At 40.7% G+C, this 23486-nt stretch overlaps 1 protein-coding gene across 2 annotated transcripts in view; it reads left to right on the forward strand.

Moving 5' to 3' along the window:
* Positions 1–1061: 1061 nt before the first annotated feature.
* ACBD5 (acyl-CoA binding domain containing 5) overlaps positions 1062–23486 on the forward strand; it is a 28116-nt gene continuing 5691 nt past the window's right edge. The window contains exons 1-10 of one of the 2 annotated variants that reach the window (XM_065666633.1): positions 1062–1161; positions 1372–1563; positions 2742–2862; positions 4390–4462; positions 8011–8122; positions 8251–8283; positions 18697–18834; positions 19563–19760; positions 20473–20579; positions 22544–22814. In XM_065666633.1, the coding sequence (XP_065522705.1) occupies positions 1488–1563; positions 2742–2862; positions 4390–4462; positions 8011–8122; positions 8251–8283; positions 18697–18834; positions 19563–19760; positions 20473–20579; positions 22544–22814 (1129 nt within the window). In that variant the 5' untranslated portion in view covers positions 1062–1161; positions 1372–1487. Of the gene's footprint in view, positions 1162–1284; positions 1564–2741; positions 2863–4389; positions 4463–8010; positions 8123–8250; positions 8284–18696; positions 18835–19562; positions 19761–20472; positions 20580–22543; positions 22815–23486 lie in introns of those variants that run through there. The other variant, XM_065666634.1, reaches the window with a different exon arrangement.

Here is a 23486-nt window from a genome sequence, read left to right on the forward strand (position 1 = left end):
GCCCGGTGTGGGGAATCCTATTTGAACACCTCTGGAAGTATCAGCTTCTCTCCAGCAAATCTCTCCCCTGGCCAGCTGGCTGCTGACCTTGTGAAATGTACTAGCTCAGCAGAGCAGGGGCTGAGCTGCTCTAATTCTCTCTCTCCGGAGCTTTTCTTTCCCACCAGAGGGCATCTACTGTGAGCACACAACTGTCTTCAGAGGAATTGAAAATATATTTTTTGTACTAGATAAATGAACTGACTCAAATGCCAAGATTTTGTACTGGATTCTATTCAAAGGGGCTATTAATTCATCCTGGTGCTCACTGGGTAAATTATTCCGCTTGCTACAAAAGCAGTTGGTTTAGCATACTTTTGTTTGACTTTGCAGTGCTGGATGCGCAGTGCTTTTGAATAAGGCCATTCATTTATTTAGCTACTGAGCTAGCTAGTGGTACTGTGCTGCTATTCACCCCCATCTCTGAATACCATGGAAATAGTTACTCCCCACATTCTCAGCTGTTCAAATCTTACACCTAACAGTTTAATGTAAATAGGAGTCATTAAAGCTATTGCAGAAATACGTGGCTGCAGTGGTAAGTTAAGTGAATTGCATGGAACTAGGCGTGGGTAATAGGCTGCGAGGAGAAGCAGAAGCAGCAAAGCAGACTGCCAGGGTGGTGAGGGATGCCCTGAGGGTAACGGAGGTCCAAAAACCGGGTGGAATACGGCACGATTTGAAATGTAATTATAGGTTACAAGCAGGGAAGGGAAAGCATAGCAAGAAGAAGGCAGCAGGAAAAAAAAAAAAGGAAAAAAAGAAAAAATAAATAGAGAGCTGTTCCCTCAGCGCACAGGGGAGGCATTCCCTGGGATCAGCACGCCAACGGCTTCCCGGTCACCACTGCCCAGAGCAGCTCTGAGAGGCCCGCTGGCACAGGGGCCTCGCCTCGGCCTCGGCCTTGCCACCCTTGCCCGCAGCGGCTAGCAGCTGCCTGAGGGCAGAGGCCCGAGATGGCGGCGGGAGGCACAGAAGGCGCGGCTGGGGGGGACACCTGTGTGGGCCCGCCGGGCGGACTACGTTTCCCGGCGTGCCCATGGCGGCCTCAGGGTGGTGCGAACGGAGGGGAAGGGCGCAGCGGCCGGAGGCAGAACATGGGCGCCTGAAGCTGGGGCGGAGGTAGGGAGGCTTGCTCGTTGAGCTAAGGCTGTAGCGGGCCGCACTCCGTGGGGCGAGGCCGGTCCGAGGGGCGGGCTGGGCAGGGGCCGGGCCTGCTGGAGGGGGAGGGCTGGGGGATCGGGGCGGGGGCCTGGGCCGGGCGTTCGTCCCCGCTGCAGCCGGGGGCTGGTTGCGTATGGCCCGGCGCGGCTTAGCCACTCGCCCGTGCAGTCGGCTGCAGGTGCCGCGACGAGGAAGGCAGAGCTGAGCCCGGCCCGGCGGACGCGGCCCGGCGGCCGAGCAGCAGCAGCAGGAGGCGGCGGGCGGTGAACGGACGGGACGCGGACATGGCGGAGACCGGCTCCGTGCACGCCACCAGGTTCGAGGCGGCCGTGAAGGTGATCCAGAGCCTGCCCAAGAATGGTACGTGCGGTGGGGGCAGCCGGGGCACCGGCGCGGGGCCTGGCCGCCCGGCTGGCACCTGCGCGGCCGGCGGGGCCCGGCAGCGGCGAGCCCCGTCTCCTGCTTTCGCTGGGGCAGGGGCGGCGGCGCGGCCCTCCCCGCCGGGCGGCTCAGGCCAGGGCAGCAGCGCCGCCGGGGGCCTGGCAGCAGGTGCCGGCTTGGAAACCTCGGTCTGGGAGCTCCCCTGAGGAAACCCCGGCTCGGGGGCTTCGGGGCCCCCGCGGGTGCCTGGAGGAGGGGGCTGTCGGCCGCCCGGGGCGCGGTGCGGGGAGCCAGGGGAAGGGTCTGAGCCTCCCTGAAAGCCTCAAGTTGGTTTGACGGGTTCGGAGCCGCTACCATGAGGGTCCTCTGCTGAAAGAGTTAATGGAAAAGCAAAACAATCAGAATGTCTTTTTGATAAGAGAAATAAAGATAATAATAATAATAAGTTGGTTGTTGGGTATGTCATTATTCTGGTGTAAGTAAAACTGGGTTTGTTGAGGTATGAAGGTAAAGGTCACTGTAAATTTCTCCCAATTAGTAGAACTGAACCTCAAAGTACATGGTTTAATAGACTGGTTATGAATCTTCCCTGCCAGCTGTTACAGTTTTATATCTATGTCTTCTACCTCTACAAAAGTGTGTTCCACAAAGGAAGAAGAGAAAAAAGTGGGAAGAAGATATAGTGGAACTGTTACTGAAAGTGCTGTCAAACACCTCAAATAATAAAAGCATCCTAGAAGGCTGTGGTTTGGGTTTGTTTTGTTGTTTGTTTGAAGTTCTGGAGTCTTTCCCTAAGTTTCTGTTTGTAACAGTGAAGTGACTTGCAAGATACTTTGTTTACGTGTCCCTTTAAACTGAGTGAAAGGAGGCTTGCTTCGTGTTACTTATTACTCTCTTTTTAGTTGTGGAGTCTGACCTTAGGAGCGGTAAAGGTTATAGTCCCTTAAACTCAATCTGCAACTTGCTGTTTGTGAAGTAAATAGTGATGCTGATTCATGGTAGATGAAGTGAAGGCTTCATCTTTGACTTAAATTGTACTGCTGTGACTCAGGCTGTAACAAACTGCAGGCTATTTTCTCACAGAAAAGCTAAGCTTGTAAAATACTTGTTAATATTCTTGATTACAATTTAATTGTATTTCAAAATGTCTTCACTAGGTTCGTTCCAGCCAACGAATGAAATGATGCTCAAGTTCTATAGCTTTTATAAGCAAGCAACCCAAGGACCCTGTAACATTCCACGACCTGGATTTTGGGATCCAATTGGTAGATATAAATGGTAACTTTTCATGAGTTATTGTTTTGTGGTGTGGTTTGTTTGTGGAGTTTTTGGTGTAGGAGGGGTGTTTGGTGTTTGGTTTTGGTTTTTTTGGGGGGAGGTGTTTTGGGTTTCTATTAATGCTTCGAGTGGAGATATTTAGCAGAGTGGCACTTGGAGAAAGCGTGTAGTGAGTTTATTTCTCTCTTAAAGAATGACCACAACCTTTGACGCTTGAATCAATATTCTGTCTTGTGTTACAACTTTCTTGCCCAGATAACTTATAATTTCTCAGAGCTGCAGGTGAGAACAATCCCTTGGGTTCTGCAGGTGGGCAGGTTTTTCTTCAGCAAGCGCCATCACGGTATTTCTGCCGTGTTTATCCTATGTTGTAAAATGAAATTGTAGGTGCTCTGCAGAATGAGTGATGTGGATGAGTCTGGAATTCTTCCTTCTCAAGCTTTCATGTATCATGTGAGTGAAATAAGTGTGTACTCACTGACAGCTAATCATACAGTTTCAAGCTCTTGGGGAGAGGTCTGGTTTGTGTATCTTTCTGTGGTAGCTCAGTGGTAGGGCTTCCCACTGTATTTTGCTTGTGCTGAGAAGACTTTTGATGCACCAGATTGCTGAGATCTGTTTGAAAAGCCACCTGAATGCTTTGCTTATTATAATTTAGTAAAGACTTATCCTGAAGTACAAGTATTATTTCTGTCTTTATGGTCGTGGTCATCTTGTCTTGGGATCTGTGACATGATTCCTTAGACTTCCCTCACCCAACCATCCTCCTACCCCTTTTTCTTGCCTTCCTTTCTCCCCAAGACAGGTTAAAGGGTCTATCTTTGCAGAGGACTAGGGCAGTAAGCTTCCTGAAACCTGGTTGGTTGTAACTGAAACATGAGCCACCAACCTTGGAGTTTTGCTCTAACTGGGACAAATACTCTGGCAAGAGGCAGGGAGAGTGACAAATCAAGAATCAAGTGCAAGACTGAGTATGGAAATGTTTTATTCCAGTCTCTGTTCTGACATATTCCTTGTGTGATACAGATAAATCGGATTTGCGCTTTCTGTGTTGCAGAGTTGGAGAGCAGGAGATTTTTTAGGTCATAAGTAGCTACTGTGGTAACTGGGGACGATAGTTAAACTGTTCTAACTTGCTGACAACCGTTTGCGCAAGTGCTGGCTGAACTGTCTATGCCTGCTCTTTTTCTGCAGCAGAGAGTTTTAAAAAAATCCAGTAGATCAAAAGGGAAATGTACCCAGTAAGCTGTTAACAAGTCCAGATATGAGACACACACAAGATGATAGTTGGTTAGAGAGGAGCTCTTCAGTCCCCAGGCTGTTCAGTTTGTTGCATCTCTGTTGATGTACCACTATGTGATTATCCTCGCAAATTGTATATTCGGACTTAGAACAGTGAATTTTTGTTGCATTTTACTTGTATCAGAGGAACTTTGGGCATTACATAACTGACCTACTTAAGGCCAGGCCTAAAAAACTCCGGTAGGCCCTGGAGATAGTGAAGATGTATGCGGCTTTCTTTCCTAGGGATGCTTGGAGTGCCTTGGGAGACATGTCCAAAGAAGAAGCCATGATAGCCTATGTTGAAGAAATGAAAAAGGTAAGTTTATTAATGAGTGGGAGGGATCTTCTAGAACAAATATTCCATAAATAAATTAGGGAACATGAGGGGGTTCTTGCTGACTGCTACTGTCAAAGGTCCAAATGAGTTATTCCCTGTGTGAACCATTATGTTTCAGTACTATGCTGTCTGGCCCACAGGGAGAAGAAAATTATGTAGTTCCTTCCAAAGCTGTAGAATTTTGATTGTTTTCAGGGAAACAGGAGAGCTGTAGCTGATAGGAAGCTTAAATGAAAGAGCTAAAGAAAGGTAAATCATGGTAAGGGGAGCAGTGGGGAAAACAGTGGAACTTAAAGTACAACGAAAGAAAAGCTGGTTTCTTGCAAACTGCCTCAGCTCTCAGAGTTGAGAGAGATGTAACTGATCCTTACATTAGAAAGGAAAAAACAACCTTCCAGAAGAACTTCAGGAGCAAGAGTCTCACTGTCATGACTGGAGGCATGAGTATAATCAAATAAGTAATCTTAGATTTTTTTTTTTAATTATTTTTCCAAGAAGAACTCAGCAACCTGAATTTTCTGTACTTGTCATGAAACTATTCCTTGTCCATAATAGTTCTAATTATTATATACATGCATATATATGATTGCAACCGAGTAGTTTGGTCTGTCTTTTTTGGAATAGATGTGTAATGCAAACAGTCATAGTTATTAAGCAGGAATTGCAGCATTAGCTGAAGTAAACATCCAGAATTAAAGTAATTGTCTTTTATTAACTAACTCTTCACTGCAGTCTTTTCACTGAAGCTCTTCTAGGTGGCCTTTCCAGTTTAAATATTGTTTACTGTCAATCCAGATAAAAGTATCATTGTAATGTGTTATTGTAATGAGATTAGCATCAGGGAGAAAATGTAAGTTCTACTCTGAAGACACTTGCTTTTCTCCTGAGCCACTATCTTGACATTGATCTCTTAACATGTCTAATGATTGATACATCAAAAACTTCTACTAGGCATGGAAATGGAGCCTGACTACTGTTCTTCTTCCTGCCTGCAATTTTGATAATTTAGTTCCTGATGGTGTTAATGTAGTTGCTTTAAAATGAGAAATAAACAACTCCAGAAAACACAGAAAGCCGAATGTTCATCTGGTCAAAAATCCCACTAAATTTAAATAGTTCTGTTTGAACATGTACTACAAGGTTTAGTACTTTATTTTAAATCTCGGGCTCAAAATACATTAATGCTTAAGTAGAGAATCTTATTTTTTTGGTGCAGATCATTACATTGCATTGATTTGGTCAGGACACTGAAACTTATGTGAAACTGCAATGTTTGTTGTAAAAAAACCTTCTTGGAAGCTTCCTGTGAGGAAGTGTACTCAGTTGACCCTAATAAAGCACAAATATTCTGCCTCTGAACAGGTTATGTGTAGGGACTGGAGAGTAAATGGCTTCTTGCTTCACTCTGCTTTGAAACTGGGGAAACTGTTTACCCTGCTGTGGTGCTGTTTCAGCTCTCACACTGGAAATACTACCTTCAGCTTTTCCAACCCAATTGATTCTACTTGAAATGTCCATGGAAGTGCATTTCAAATGGGTCCACTGGGTTGTTTTATCAGCACATACTGCACTAATCCTTGTGGTGTTTACTGTGGGTGTTCTGCTGTTGCTGCATAGGTATCAATGTCTAAGGGGGCAAAACCCCACTTGTGTACTGATACTACAGGACTGTGTTTAAGGGTGTATAAGATTGTCATATTTCCCCCCTGCCTCTCAGGCATGTCCCTACCATTTGCACATCATGGTTGGGCTACACATGTGGCAGGGTCACCTGAAGCAAGATACTTTTTATTGTAAACTTGTTCATGGTTTTTTTTTTTTGGTTAGTTTTTTCCCTTCATGTGGTAGCCTTGAAAATGGCAGCTGTTGAGGAATGTGTCTAGGTGAGGTTTTGAGGTGCTGGTGGGAGATGAACAAACATGTCTTGGTCTTAGCTAAGAGCTCAGGTGCATTTTGTTAAGGTTAATTTAACTTCCAAGTAGCATTTCTGAAATTTTGTATTGAAATACTCTTTAATTGATTTCAGATATCTTGGTTTGTTTTATATTAAAAATGAGTGATAACCTTGGCATAAAGAAGAGTTGAGACTATATGGTGTTTTTAATTTAAAACAAGAGTCTTCATATATGAATTGTCTGACATCCAAAGAGAACAGTAATAAGGACTTTCAAATTTTAAGATTGTTATGCCTGATGGCTATATAAGTAAGTAACTGGTTTTGTTTGTGGAAATGTTTGCTCTTTTTCTTGCTCACCTAAAAGCTAGCAATTACAGAACTGTAGCAGAAACTGTGTGGTAAGGCTCTAAGAGTTTCTCCAAGATTATATTGAAGTGTGTTTAGATGAAGAGGCCATCATGGAAATAACATGTATGAAACATTTTACAGTGCAGACTGTAAAAGCAAATACATAGCAAATACAAGTGTTATTCTAGAATAGGCTTCTTGTTTCTCTCAATGTTATTAAAGTTAAGAAAATAACTAATTAAAATCACAGAACTGCCCTGGCTCTGGTTTGTATCCAGCTCGGTGTTTCAGTACAGAGCATTTCTCCCTGAAAAATCAGGAACGAATTATGTACACTGAATAGATCAGAGAAGTGGCAATGAAACTGCAGATTGATAGGGTTATTGTCTCTTGGTATCCTGGACTGGTTTGCAAGTGTTGACTTGTTACCTGCTGTTGACTTGTTACCTGTTGACTGTTAGCCTGCCTGACATTCCTGCTTTATGAAGTAAAGCTGTAGCTTTTGCTTCTTCTGCTTAGTGATATGCTTGGTGCTTTTGAGCAGCATGTTCTGTGGCAACTTGTATTTCCATCTGTTGCTTTCTTGGTGCTCTTCTGGAGGAGGCGGTGTACTGTAGCTGTTAATTTCCTTCTACAGAGTCTCTTCCTATAGCTATTACCTCTTTAAAAATAATAATAAAAAAAAGAGAGAATAAAGGGAGAACAAAGCTATTGGCAAAAAGCTTGGTTGAAAGGACCTTAAAATAGAAATGGACAATAATATCATAGAATCATAGAATGGTTTGTGTTGAAAGGTATGCTTTTAAAATAATACTTACTAAATCTCTTCTATTTAATCTACGTTAGATGTAAGATTTTGTATTCCTGTCAGATGATTGAAGGTATTGTTTTTTTAACTTAAAATAAAAGAATTTTTATTAAAGTAAGAGGTCCAAGTGACTTCAAGAGCAGAGCTTGGTTCTAGTTTGCTGCTCTTGGTTCTGGTTTGCTCTTCTGTCTTTGTATCATCCCAGTTTTGCTGTATTCTGTCGGCAGATGCATTAGCTCTGCCATCTTCTCTTCACCTAAGAAAAGCTAATATAGCTGGTTCAGATTCATGTATGGTAGATTAATTTTATGTTGTTTTCCTTTAATAAAAATAAAAAAGTACAGAAAATCAGAATAATGTGGTAAGTGATTCAGTGAAATGTTGTACAATGACCAGCAAGTTCTAACATCAGTTGAAATGAATGAATCATGAAATGCTGTTTCATAAGATGCTTCATATTTTGGACTTGTGCAGATTCTTGAGAGTATGCCAATGACGGACAAAGTCGAAGAATTACTACAAGTAATAGGCCCGTTCTATGAAATAGTAGAAGATAAAAAGAACAGAGGATCTGACCTAACCTCAGGTTCGGACAAATAACTTCCTTTATACTACTAATAGTCACAACTCCAGATTTTTGGGGGCTTGTTTTCTGGAAATCATTTTGAAGCTAAACGTTGCATCTTTCTGTTCATTTTCTTTACCATATGGCAGTTCGAATGGAGAAAGTCTCTAAGTATTTGGAAGGTAGGAATAATAAATTATGTGTAAGTCCATCTCCTCCATCATTTTGGTGCTGTAGTAACTTCCTGCTAACACCCGTAACTTCTGGGCTTGCCACCTCGCTAGGCTGGATTTTGTTTTATTTCGTTTTTGTGGTACAAAACCCAGGTAGACCCGGGAAGCTGCATTTTTAGTCCTTGTCTACAGACTCTTTAAGCTGCTGAAGGGAAGCCTCTTCCTCCCAAAAAAGGAGAGTATTTAAAACAGCTCCCACAGTCAAATCTAGTTTCTACTTTTCCATTAGTAAAGGAACAATTAATGTGTATTACTACATCCTGGTGTAGCTGTGGAGTATCAGATCGCATGCAGAGTTGGTAATCCAGGTCTGCCATCTGATCTAAAATTTAAAGAAATCCACAACTGAAACCCATGGTTTTGTGTGTATTTGAGAAACCAGGATTAAAGAATACAAGCTGGGTTTGTGAAGTTAAGTATTCTGAGGCTCAAGTTCATGAAGTAGATATCTATTTAAACATCTCCAACAGGTGGCAAACCCAGTGGTGTCATAGCTGCATAAAAATCGGTATGGTGATTTTTATGTAGCAATACCATTGTGAGAACTTTTTGATAATAGTTATTATGTGATCGGTAATATGTTCGTAAGGTTGTAATATAAGGCTTACAGTTGTTTAAATGTGGCTTAAAATTTCAGTTAAAAGTTGAAATGCAACAGGGTAAAACTTGAAACAGTCTTTAGAAAATGAATCATTGCACAAATTAATTGGTTTGAGGTGCTTAAGTAGTAGGAGTCAACTGGTTAAATTGCCTTTTGGATGTGGCATGCACCCTACCTTAAAGGAGCGAAGTTTTTATTTTGTTTTTTGTATCAAGTCTCAGAGAAACAGAAATAGTTTTCATTGTTTTTGAGGAAGGATAATGGTAGAAGTTTTTAAATGGCCATTTTGAGAGCTCTGACTTTTTCCTCAAATAAAATTCTGTATGCTTCATATCTGGGATTTAATGAGCTTGCCTGGCAGCTGGATTGATGGGCAAGATTGTAAGAGTATCAGTTAGATTCAGGTTAGTGATCTGTGTAATACAGATCTACTTGGACCTGGTGTCTATGGCACCATGCCAAAAGCTACTTTTTAAAGTGACTAATTTAGGCAGTGAATCACAGAAGTTAAACAATACCTGTATCAATAACATACTGTTTTTTAAAGAGGCAGCTTAGCCATGAGGCAGTGCAAGTAAAACAAAATAGCAAATCTCAGCTATTTCTTGTCCTGTCATTGTTGCAATAAATCTGTTTATATGTCATCATTCATACAGTTTAAAGCTGCAACATCTAATTAGGCCCCAATGAATTAAGACAGAATTTTCACAAAGTCTATTGTATGTATAACTTTACCATTGCAGTTAAGAGTTGGAAACCCTTTCTTCAGGGCTCTGGCCACTTCTCCAAGTAAAAGTGAAGCTGGAAATAATTATTGTTGTGTACAGTACAAGTCTCAAACTAGTTCACAGAAGTAAGGAAGCATGAGTACCTTCAGTCTTCCAAATTCATGCTAAAGAATAGAGCCAGCATGCCCAAGTCTGTGTTGAGATGGTGTAGGCACTGGCAACAACGCTGTTAAAAATTTGAGACATTGTTATGTTTGGGTTGCATTAGTTTCTCCAGTCTTGTTTGTTCCATTGTCTCTAAGCCCCTACTCTCTGTAGCTTCTGTTGTGGAAGGTTTTTTGGTTTCATGGGCAGGCAATTGGTATGTTCTGAAAACTGGGACCCTACTCTTGTGTCTCTCACTTCATACTGTACTGCCCCATCTTGTAGCCCATTCTAGTTTGAGTTCACCTTCTGTTCTTCTTCTGTCAGATTTTAATCTGTGTGAAGATAGTTAATCAAGGATTGCATACTATTTCCTCAAAATCAACAGTATTCTTGAATTAGTTGAAAGGATTTTATGGAACCTTAGTGTGCATCAGCTGTGACTGGTGCATTGTGTCTAGCAGGTTAGCCTCAACAGAAAAATGTAGCCTTTCAAAACTGAATTTCTACTCCTTGTGGTCTCATTGAAAATGTCTAATACAAACCATTGAACTGCTGTCTTCCTGGATCAAAAAGCTTGTGGCTTTCCTTAATAAAGAACACTTAAGACTGACATGCCAGCGTTAAAATGACTTGTAACATCTACTAGATAACTAGGACAAACTTGCCAGATCCATGGGTTACAAATATCCAGACTTGGGAGTGTTGGTAAAGAAAGGAAACTAGAGAATTCCCTCCAATAGGCTCAGGAAATCTGAGGGATATTTCAAAACTGTATATCCTTGGTAGTGTTTTGAAGGCTCATTCTGCAGCTGTGGGAGAAGCTTAGGCTCTCTGGCAAATTCAGTCAGTAGTCTCTTGCTGACAGGTATGTGAGGTACTGCTTTACAGAGAAAATTACTGAGAAGTCATTTTCAGGTACATAAAATCCTAGACATCAAAGAAGAAAGTGGGCTTTTAACTGTCATAGTGCTGCAGAAGAGAATAGGCAATACTTGCAGTTTTGCAGAAGGGCCCTTTTGTTTGCAGCTGCTGGAAAAGTAAGTTGGAGGGATGCCTTAAAAGTGCAACCTTTTAACTTTTTGCGTTTGCTAATAAATTCATAAAAATTCTCCTGTCGAAGCCAGTGCTGAAAAGACAAAGAAGCTTCAAAATGCCATTGCTCAGGGAATCTGAAATGTTCAGAATGGGCATTCAAGCTTTTTTGTTATGTTGTACCTGAAGGAGCCAAAGGTGGGCTAGAACTGGCACCTTACTGATCTGATACTGGGTGAAAAACATCAAGAGTTTCAGAGCCAGCTTGTCTTTCTGAACGTTTTGTGGATGCTTTCTTCTTACTGAATGTGAGTAAATCCAAATCAGAACAAGAAAATCCCTCCCTGACAGGCCCACCTCAGCAACTAAGCAAAGTATCTGAAAATTGTTTACAAGTTCTTCAGTGGAACTTTTGTGTGTACTTCTTCTGCTTTGTGACAAGGCATTTAATCTGTTTTAAAATCCTGCTAAATAAAGATGACCCTTTGCCTTTATGTTGAGTAGTAGTATTCTTTGTAAGCCTTTGTGAGGATTGTGTTGCTTCCAGTAATGATAAGTTATGCACTGCAGAGGCTGCAGAAAGTTTCGGCATTATAATGGTCTTAAACTTTGTCACCTTAATGAGTGCTTTTTCTCCTGAAAACTTTGCTCCCAGCTGTCTTGCAGTTGCACAAGATGAAGCCCTGATGGAGCAAAGTGACTCATTGCTGCATAGGCAGACTTTGGGCAGCACTGATGGCGGTGTAGCATGTTGCTGCTAGGAGCCCATAGAGGACACTGCTTAAGCAGCAGGTTGTGCGAATGGCAGAAGTTGGCCTGACTCACAGGCAGATACAGCTATTTAGCAACTTGCTCAGTGCCTTCCTGCATTGGATATGGGAGCTAGGTTTAAAAGAGGATACTCACTGAGGCTTGTGTGCTTTTAAAACAAACAAATACATGTAAACACTTGTAATTCAAAGGCAGTAGTTAGTATAGGACATAGGTCAGCTTGGAGAACTGCACTTGGAAAAAAAGGGACTCTGTTCTGTATTACTTTCCAGGCAGAAACACTTTCCTTACTCTTAAAATACAATATATTTTCTAACTGTACTTCTGTAGATTACATATGATTAGTTTATCTTTTCAAATAGTTTCATTTTCTCAAAGGACTTTTCCAGTTACTTTCAGCATCTTTGCTTTGTAAAGGAGCAGTTGGTGGCACGCTTTTCCTGCTTGTTTGTGGGCCTTTTCTGTGAAACATCCTGTTTTGTAAAATCACTTTTACACTTCTGACTTCAAAGATACTGGCTAAACTGATTTCCTTCATTTTCCTCCTTTCCTCACTAGGATTTTTAAGGAACTCAATGGCTGTGGATCTTCTTAATGCTTTGTAGTAAGGGGGAAAAGAGCTAAAATCCTTGCTAGTCTGAAATTGCTGTGCTTCAGTAGGGTATGTTAAATGGGTGGCAGCACCATAGCGAGGAGGTGCATCAAGGCAGGGCAAGCATGGGGCAGGAGGAGCCAGTGGGTGGGAGAGGTTATTTAAAAGCCTGTCCTTTAAGCTATTTCTTCTCTTCTAGGTTCCAATGATTATCTGTAATCTTGACTATAGCTGTTCGCTTGTGTTCAGGGCGGCTACTGTGAAACTTACTATACAAAATCTTTTTGTTAATATCTCAGTCATTTAATAGCTTACTTTCAGAAGCATCTAGAACATTATCTGCAGCATTGGCTGCAGGATGGAATTATTATAGGATTAAGGGCTGGGCCAGCAAGTGCCCAAGTCAGTGGAAAGTCTCAAGGAGATATGGATCAGTGTCTCAACAAGCTGTGGCTTGTCCTGTTGCAGTGTGTACCTGCTTCAGGCTTTCCAGCTCAAATCTGAGCTTATTTTGTGACTTGACTTCAAACTGTTGGTTTTATGTCAGTGCTCTCTAACAATGCTGGAAAATTAGGGCAGAGCATCAGCATAGCTCAAGCCTGAGGATATCAACAGCTTTTCTGTCAGAGTAGCAGAGAATATATCACCACAGGGTGAGCAGCAGAGTGTCCCAATGTGAAAATGTAAGATTAAAAATTGTGTTGTTTGGTTGGTTTTTTTTAAGTGGTGGGAGCTAAGAGAAGCTTTCTTCCATGAAAAGCAAAGCCTGTCTTTATTCTTTATTCTTTATTCTTTTTCATGCTGGATTGAGTCAACAGTAACAGGTTTTGTGCATAATTGGTCTTTGGACCCAGATTTTCTTTTTTTCCTCCAGCCAGACAACAGCTCCCTGCAAAAGGGAGAATAAATTGTAAAAAGCTCTTCAGGTTTTGCAAATCTAGCAATGTACCCACTTGCTATAAAATGTTGGTGTCTTATCTTTTGGAGGTCTCACTTGTGTCAGATCTTGTGATGAGAGAACTGAAATCCAGATTTCTTGCATCTCTGTTCTACAAAGGCAAGCTGCAAAGAAGCAGGAGGCAGAGGTATGGGAGGCTGGGGAAGAACAGATGTAGGCAGTCATATCTTGATTGCTCTCAGAAAAGTGCCCAGTGGGCATGGGCTGGTGTTTCATGCATAACTTTGTTACAGCAAAACTAATTACTTTAATCATAGCCTCTAAGATGTATGGAGAAACCATCTGTGTTAAGCACACACACTGTTCAGCCATCTATGTTATCAATGAGACTGGGCATTGTAAACAGCTGTTCAGCTGGGAGGCTTGGAGTAGGTGGCAGGAGAGTACGATCTCTGTGTTATTTTCTGTTTGGTTTGTTGTTGTGGTTTTTTTTCATGTGCAGGGCAAAACAAGTTTTGATTCAGGCTGCAATATTATAGACCAGAGTTTCTGGATGATGAGTGACTCAGCAATATGGGGTTTTGTTGCTTTCAAGCATAATTCAATTTTCTTCATAGGGTTCTGAGTTTGCTGTATTCATGTTTGGTATTTTCTGGGACAAAACTCAAAGAGCATAATGCTCCTCTACTTGTCATGCAAAGTGTAAATTCCAGCTGCTGACTGTATCTCTTTCACACACGACAGCTTAGCAAGTCCTGCTTATTCTCCCAGAGCGAAGTAGGACCAGACATGGGGACATCCTGAATCCTGGAATGATCTTGCTATTCTTGCAAGTTACTATAAATATCAAAGCAGCCGCTATTACTGTTTGTTCTCACTTGGGATTGTTGGCAAAGGTGCTGACAGGAAGTTGGCATAGCCTGGATCTATTGGTCTTGCTGCGTATGCACCACGTAACTGAGCTGCCTGTGCTTGGTGGCCCTGCACTTTAGACGTCCAGTGGCCATCGTGGAGCTACCTGCCAGTTCTGGGAATGCCTGCAGCGCAGCAGCTCTTCTGCTGGGCTGCTTTGTCAGGAAATCCCAGGCAGAAGGCTCAGGAGTATCAGGGAGGAGGAAAACGTATCTAAGTCAACCCAAAAACTTGGTACCTCATTTGAATGGGACATATTCTGAAAATTCAAAGGAATGGGTACTGTTGGTATGGATGGATATGTGAAACTCTGTACCTACTGAGAAGTGTAAAGGTCCAGGATGACCAGTAAACCTAAATATCATACTTGCAATTTAATATAAATGTCTGAGGAGCTGCTATTGTCTCTGTGTGTTCTTATCCACGAACTATTGTTTTGATGCTTATAAATGGTAAATAAAGACATGAATATTATTGATTAAATTGTTTTAGGAAGCAGTGGCATGTCTTAGACTGTAACAGCTTGAGAAGCACATAACCAAAAAGAGGAATGATGGCAAAACAAGGCTGCAGTCTTCTGGAGTATAATAAAAGAAAAACAAAACAGAGAAGAGGCTTCTTTTTTCTGTCGTAGTAAAGTTTAGGAAGACTAAACAACAAGAAAGGAAAACTGTATAGAGGAAGACCTGGCTGCCATAATCTATGTGCTTAGGGAATACATTTTCCAGGGAACTTAATGCTTTATGCACTTTAAAGTGTTAAAACGGTGGTAGTTAAAGTAAGGAATTTTATATTTTTCTGTCTTTTATTTTTAACAGAGCCTTCTAAAAGCTCTTTTTATTTGTGATGGAAGCTTGTTTCAGTAGTGTAGAACAGATGTTACAGAGCAGGCTGGGCCCCCGGAAATTTTCTTTGTAGTATGCTATATTAAAAAGAATGGAAGGAAATGAGGGTATAGAAACTCTTGTTCTTCTAGCTGAAGAGCTCATTGCTCCCAGATGCTTGCATGTACCCCTCCTTTCTCACTGCAGTCACTCTGTGCAGTGGACTTCTTGCAGTATTTGGGTACATCAGTTTCAAAAGGGAGGTGGAGATTTGTAACTAAGTGTATTGGAAATTCCAGACCATGGTTGCATAAACTTGGAATTGAAGGAGGGAGCCTACTTGGATCAATAACAAGCATGAAACATTGTGTTGTGATGTCAGGGAAAGAATCCCAGTCACCTGATTATCAAACCAATTCTGCACAGCATATAGGCCTCTGAGACTCAGCATAACAATTTTGACAAAGCTTGAGTCTACTTATGGTATATTACAAAAGCACGTCATTTTTAAGTGATGAAGGCATACACAGCTAGTTAAATGTTTTATGATCTGTTTTGCCTGCTTTTGTAGACTGTCTTGGCATCGCTGGTACTTGGAAAGAGTGTAAGGCACTGTAGAACTTGTGTGAGGGTACTGTGTTGTGCTGAGCCAACCGTCAGTACAGCTCCAGCAGTGCATGTTAATTTTGCATTGGAATTATGTACCTCAGAAAACCAAAACTACAAGGCATTTGAGAAAAGCCTGCTAGGCCAGGTTTAGTTTGTAAAATGCCCCTCAAGCTGGGGCAGATCCACAGAGGTATTTAAGCTCCCAACTACCATCTGGGTAGCAAAACTTGCCTTGAAATATGTGAGAAGTTACAAATCAAATACATGGTTTTGAGAAACTTGGCCCTTTATACAGGTCACTGAGAAGAATGGTAGTGCTGCCTTTAAGGAAGTATATTTAGAATTACTCTAAGGAAATCTCTTAATAGAGCTGACACAAGAAAAGAAACACCTAGTAAAAGCTTGTAAAGAGGCTATGTGTCTGTTCTTCACATCCTTTCCATCTCACCATATTCTTTTGTTAAATCTTTCTTCCTTCTGTTTGCACGCTGTTACTATTACACAGCTCTTACTGTATAGCATTAAAAAGCCCCCCAACAATTCAGGCTTTTATGGAATTTAACTCCTGGAATGACTATAGCGCAGTTACAGCTTTGATGTAGAAATGTGTCACATATCTCCCAGTTGAGTGTTGTAGGCAGCAAGGTGAAAATAAACTAAGATGAATTCTGTAGTATCTAAGCCAGAGCAACAGAAAAAGCTAACATTTTGCCTGCATTGGATGTGGGTAAACAAAAAGAGTAAAGGCGGGGGGCGGGGGGGGGGGGGAGGGGGGATTAGCACAAAGTAGATAAGTTTTAAAAGCTTGCTTGACTTATATCATGTATGTTACAAGAGACATTCCACAGGGAGTAGTATTAACCTACAACAGGGACTGTGGACTTCATTACTAGTTGGCTCTGTTTGGTCTTTAACCCTGTCACCCCCAGTATTGGCTGTCACTGCTGGTTTGTTAACAGATGCTGCTGTTAGAGGATGGGAGCAAGCTGTGTGTTTATCATGTCGTAAAAGCCCTGATGAGGACAGCAGTGTACAGGTTCTGAGGAAAAGTATGCAATTAAGTGTGGTATTTCAAGCGGCCAAGAGTCTACAATGCTGTGTTCTTCAGTCTCTGCATCAAAGTGACACCCCTTTAGGGTCTTTAGGAGCACTGTTGCTGAGAATAACTTTGTGGAAGAAATATGGTCCTGATAGATTTCAGTTCTTTGGGTGTCCCATGGCATGATGGTGTATATCCGTCACTCTTGGTATTTTCTCTCAGTTCTCCCTCTTTGTTTAAATATATGTGATGTATCACTTGGAAGTTTCCCCAAATGAATAAACCTCCTTACTGAAATTAAGTGGGGAGAGAGCATGCTAAAATATTCCAAGACCTTTCCTACAAAAAGTGTGAATCTTAAGAAAAAAGCTTATGGTATAGCTGGGACTTTTTACCGTATCGTTGGTAGGGTGAGGAGGTTTGCAGTTTTAATTCACCTTCGGTCACAGCTAGATGTTCCTTCTAGTCTTGTCTTTCCTGTTTACTCCCACGGCTGGGTAGGACACAAAGGGTGATGGCTGCCTTAATGTGCCAAGGGAGCTATGTCTGCACTTAAAAGCTCACCCTGTGAGGTCTTAACTGCTACTTTATCCTCCTTACATTGCTGCTTCTCAGAAAAACGAGAACTGGGTTTCACAGTAAATGAGACATTCTCATGAAAAATAAACTGGGAATATGTTGGTGTTTTTCTTTTGTGAAACAAATTTCCTTGCAAAATAGAAGTGTTCTTCAGTGAGGAGAAAATGCGTGGTTGCTTATGTTCCTGCCTGTGAGACAGACCATAGCTTTTGCAGTTCTCTTTTTACAATAAAGAATCATATTTTAAATCTTCAGATAAAAGTTGGATTAAATCAATATAAAACAGTGATGCAGGGTGCCCACAGAACCCTTACCTTGCAATAAAACTAAGGTGAACAGGATATTCAACATATTATTCCTGTACAAGAAATTAAGGGTTTTTTTTTTTTTGCTTGTGGCTTTTTCTTAAAAACACACTATGGATAAGATTTGAAACTAGAGAAATATGGGAATCTTCCTTGCAAGATTAAAGCAGAAACCCCTTAGCTCTAAATTATCATGCAGCAAAGAAAGTGGCAGAGCTGGTTTGGCAACTTCAGTATAATTATTATTTTGCTGTTTAATGTTAAGCCTAAATATAAGAATTAATCTTTCAAGGTTCTGACAAGGAATGTAGAAATTATGCAAATGGAATGCTGTGGTGACAGTTGAAACAGTCAGAATTCAGCCTTGGAGTCAACATGTAAACTCTGTGTCTTGCAGAAACTGTCCCCTCTTTGTACTTTAATCACTCTGTCCTAACCTAGGAGGCTTAAATGATCATCAGGATGTACTTAAGCATATCTTTTTTACATGAGGTGGTAGGATTGTCCCTGAAATTGTTCATGTCTTTTAAGAATCTTTATCTTGCAGTTCTTTGTACAGTCAGAGTGAATTGTTTGTGATCCTCAGAGCAATCAAAGAAGTGAAACCCAAGGATTTAGCAATATGTCCTTTTCAAGATTTGGGGTTTGTTTTAAATTTTCATGTAATTTGACATGCAAACAAATGCTCAGTGTATTTATTTCATCATCTTTTTCACTGAAATCAGAGAATATATTTCCATATGCCCTTTGCTAGATAAAGATCTGTATAAACATGAGACTTCTTCCCACCTTTTGTGTCTCCTTATATTGCTGCAGGAGAAGATGCATGGGATATTGTATTTACCTCTCCAGAGTCCTGTGTGCTCACATAATTGAATATAATGTTTCAGAATTTTCCTTTGAACAGAGATCATTTTTGAAGCATTTCAGTCCAAAAGGGAACTTCTATAGAACCACTGACTTCTGGGTTTAAAAGAACATGGCCACATGGGTCCTAGATAAAATGTTGCTGCAGCCATGCTATAAGTTTGGGTAATAATCTTGGTCTGAGACTCAGTAGTTAGAGTGCCTGTCTCCCACCAGCAGGCTTCCTCAGTATCATTGAGAATCTGTTCACCAGTGGTCAGGCAGTGTGTTGGACCACAAAAGCAAAACATTAAATCAATTAAGGAAGAGCTTACAGAAATGAAGCGGGCATTATTTTGTACATCTTCTAATATGGAAATACTTGTGTAGAACTGACTAATAGTCTGAGGGTGGGGAGGGTTGTATGTTTGTTTCTTTTAAAATACATCTTTTTTTTCCCTCTTTGATTTTTTTCTTAGACCTTAGTAATGTCATGAATTCCACTCCGAATATAAAGGCTGTGAATGGAAAAGCTGAAAGTAGTGATAGCGGAGCAGAATCAGAAGAAGAAGGGCTTCGTGAAGAGGAAGAAAAGGAAATGCAGCTAAATGGAAAGGGTATGTTTTCTGCACTTAGACCATTGTTTCTTCTGAGGTTATGCTTTGCCACGAAAATCCCAAAGGATCATGAATGCTTTACTTGTTCAGGAGAATTGGATGCAAACACATGCAGATACATGTGTGAAAAAATGGCAGTGTCTCAACCTGGATTGTAAGATGCAGAACTAGTACAGATCTGTGAGCTATGCCATACAATTTTTGACTCAGCTAAAAAGTCTTGTCGATAGGTTAGCTAAAAGTCTATACCCTGTACTTTTTGATGCCAGTGCTGTTTGTGAGAGCTGTGAATCGATGCATGGACTATAACAGTAGAATTGAAAATCACCTTTTTTCTTCAGAAGAAATAAAACAGAACCTTCAGAGATCATTTAGGGGGTCCATAAAGAGTTTTGAGGAAAACCAACATCAAGTGAAAACCAAATGAAATTACATATTTAGAATTCTGTACAAGTTTTTACCTTCAAGGATATGAGGATTATTATTTAATTTATCAGAGAGACCTACTGGGGATTTGCTTTCGTTTGTTTTAAATATCATCTGCTCTTTGTGCAAGTTAAACTTGATATTTACACTTTTTACAAGAACAGAACAATCCCTGCAAGTGCAAATCTGTTTTGTTCTGCAGATACGTTGTACTTAGTCCATTAGAGTTAGCTACTTGAAGAACTGTTTTGAATATTGCGGGCACAGTGTTCTATTTGCAAGGTTTTCTTGTTCTTTTACAGACTATAAGAATGTGAAATCAGAACCAGCAGATGCTAAGGACTTTGAAGGTGTTGTTAGTAATGGCAGTTACAAGGACAGCCTTATCGCAGATATGCAGAATGGCATCCAGACCAAATCTGCCCTGAATGGCTTGAACCCAGAAGAAGAAATAAAGAAAACTGAGCCAAGCCTAGAAATAGTAAACAGCATCCACCAAGGTATTGTCCCTGGAAGACCATGTTTTCATTTGCACATATTTTTCATGGAAAAGAATTCTTTTCCTGAAAGCTTAATCCTGGGATTCAGAGACCAGCAGTGGTGCCTTTCAGTTGTAGAAACATGAAGAAAGAATACTTGAGAAAAAAAAACCCAAGACTATAAGGCTTTCTTTTAGGATCTCCTGCAGAAAGAGAGATGAATTCAGAGACAGGGGCTCAAACCTGCGGAAATACAATTGCTTTCTTTTGAAATCATTATATTATCAATGCAAGTACCTGCCTTTGAAAGCTAATCTGTAGTAAAATGAGAAGCACTAACATCTTACTTGTCATTCTCAAAGGTTGAACATATTATACATGTCAGTTTGTTGAAACTGATGTCTTAAATATAACATTGTAAAGCTAACTGATAATTTCAGACAAAACTGCTTTATACTGACCTCGGAGAGTAAATCAGCAAGGTAAAATTAAACTTACCAGGCTATAAGGCACAAGTGCCAATATGACGTGTAGTTTTCCAATTAGTAAAACTTTTATATAATTCCTATGTTAATATAACCACTTTATTCAGAATCTAACGTTAACATGACAGTTGCAGATAAACGGGACAGGAGTTGAAGCTCACCTAGACATTTTAACTTACTGCTTTCCTCTTTGCCAGGCTTGGCTCACATTTACAAAGCATGTGTTGTAGTATGTCCTTTCTGTACAGGTGCAAATGAAGAGAGTAATGAAGAGATTTCAGCAACTCAGCACTTAACCAGTGATTCAGACAGTGAAGTTTATTGTGACTCTATGGAGCAACTTGGACTAGAAGAGGTAGGGGCTTAGTATTCCTAGGTGTAGTTTTGAGAGTGATGTGATTACGTTTAAATAGGTTCCTATCTGTCAGGTGAACCTGGGCATGCAGAGGTGAATGAGGTAACTCATGTATACCTTTCTCCTGTTTGGACTCTTGGTTTTTTTGTCATCAGTCTTTTACAAGTTGGTTACTACAGATCTAAAAGCTGTGCTATCTTTTCCCCCAGAGAATTTATGTGAGGAGAAAATGCAACAAACCAACAGTACAAAGAAACTAAAGGCTGTGTGCACAAATGAATTTAGGGTCTGATAATATATGCAGGGACCAGAATCCAGCTATCTCTGAGAAGCAGTGTCTTTGTAACAATGAGCTTTTTACATGTTCTTTTTCTGGCCTGATGAATCCTGTATCTGTTTCTAAGAATAAATAAAGAGTAAGACTTAGCAAGTGGCCTGTAGGCCAGTGCTGAAAGTGGCGTAGGTCTAGAGAAGTGGGAGATGACAATGATTTCTGGGTTCTCTTCAACCATAATGTACATCTCCAGCTTTCATGAGAGGTGGGTACCAGCTCTGCTGGCTAACTTTTGACTAAATTTGTGCTGCTGCTCATTGTATTAACTGCAGTCTTAGTTGGCTTTACTTGCCTGGACCTTCTTCACAGGTCCAGTTTAAGCATGGACTCTGTAGTCAAACCCCTAGTTTCCTGACTCTGGGGATGAATATATGAGTGATGCATGGGTTTGGAAAGACCAGTAAGCACACTGATACTGCATCATTCTGTTGTCCAGCTGTTCCCTGAGGATCTAGAGAATTCCTTTCAGCAAATCAAAATTTTACCCAGTAGTGAATCATGTTGGGAAAGCTGATTTGGTAGAAGTGCTGCAAGCTCTCTGATCTGGGTGCTTTCCCAATCATCCTGTGTGTCGTTCAAGCATGTTTGAGGTTCTTTAATTGAAGTGGGTGGATAATCTGTCAGAATTTCCCAACCTGTGTGAGAAAATTTCTGGTTTTGAACAAAATAACAGATGTTCAGGTATATGTAAGTAACTATACAAGTAGAATACAGATGGATTAATTCAAACTAGAAGAGGTTCATTTAAAGAATTAACTAGAGATTTTTACTGGAAAAGCTGTAGTAAGCACTCTGACCTTCAGTTCTGATGATCCAGTTTTTATGAACTGCTGTCTGACAAACAGGACTTTGGCAGTAGTTTCCATTTATTTGCCCCTTCTTTTGGTTATTCTGGCTTTTTCATGGAGTTATTCTTCAGCTATCTGAGGTTCCCATTCTGCTTATGCATATACTTGTGCAAGTGCTTGTGCTCGTGCTGAACAAAGGGTTGCTTGAGCCACCTTAAGGCAGTCCTGTTGCAGAACATGTAATCATGACCTGATCAACACATATTTTGTCCATTTTTAATATCTTCATACAGTAGCACTGATTTTAAGTGAGATGTTGATGGATTCTGTGCCTTCCTTTTGTTTGGTGAGAGGCACAGGGTGCAGCCAAGCTGTTTTGAACATGTTGATCATAAGCAATGTGATCTGTCTGCCGTGAGTGTAAACACTGCCTACTCAGGGTTCTTAATAGCACGTGACATTTAACCATGTGGCTCAGGAATCCAAGCTGGGATACCACTTCCCTGTCTAGGAAGCAAAGCCAATTTTAAAAGGGGAAACTGGGCATTTTTAGATCTTCATGTTCAATTTCACTGATTAATGAATATTACTGTATGTTGGAAATGTCTAAACTAACTCCAAGTGGTATCAATGTTTTGAGCATACTTGCCTCAAATATCTTTTCAATCCAAAGAGGACGTTTAGATAATAGTAAGCACATTCTACTGCCTCTGTTAAAAAAAAAGTGTGAATTTGGGGCGGACTATTTTCTTAAAGTTAAAGTAGAGATGGTGCTTCTTCCTTTTTATTGGTTACCTGTCACATTTTACAGAATTTAATGACTTGCTAATGTTAATTTGTAGCCCTTGGAGATCATCACATCAGCTAAAGGATCTTTAAAGCATTCATCCCATTTCTTGGATGTAGATCACAGTCTTCTGTTAGAAAATACGGATTTTCCAAAGCGCACTTGCATGACTTATGAGAATCATGGAAATACTGTAGAGGGAGCAGCTCAAGAGCAAGGTGAAGTCAAGTGTGGAGGAGAAGATGGCAAAGCCAGTAATGGGGGCCCTCACAAGGAGAAGAAGGGTGGAGATAAAGCAGATTTCTACAGTGTCAGAAGAGGGAGAGGTACTGTGCACGCTGCTTTTGTGTTCCCCACTCTCCTGGCTGCCATAAGTTACTGGTGTCTGAGAAGCACTTGTCAACATTGTCCATTGCTATGTAGTGCTTCTGTCCTTCACAGTAAAAATAGATAACAAAACCCTAATTACAATGGGTAGCAATCAGTTTTATCTTCAGAGTATTTATTTCATTCATAGTAAGTATTACAAAAGGATTTTCTTGTGCTATGGAGGTCTTGTGTATAAGCATATTGGGTTCTTCTGTTTTGGCTTCCCTTGAATTCCAGCTGCTGTTTATGGCACCTGTCTTTGTAGAAACATAATCTTCAAAACCTGTGTGTGCATGAGAAGAGTTTCTTTATAAGTTGCGTATTTATTTTTAAATGCATGTGCATTTATACCTCTCGATTTGAATATATAGACAGGTATTTGTTTCTTATTTGAAACCATGGAACATCTTGGTTAGGTATCAGTGACACATTGTTTTCTATATAATTGGGGTGTTAGCCACACCTTTGAGTGATTCTGATACCATCTGATACTTAAAAACTTAATGATTCTTAGTGACATAATAGTCCAGATGTTCAATTTATGTTGGGCCTCTGCTCTTTTTAATGCCATAATACTCCTAATACTGTTACCTAGGAGCAGCACCATATTCCAGTAGTATGATCTGTAA

Source organism: Lathamus discolor, chromosome 2 (genome assembly GCF_037157495.1).
Source record: "Lathamus discolor isolate bLatDis1 chromosome 2, bLatDis1.hap1, whole genome shotgun sequence".
NCBI lineage: Eukaryota > Metazoa > Chordata > Aves > Psittaciformes > Psittacidae > Lathamus > Lathamus discolor.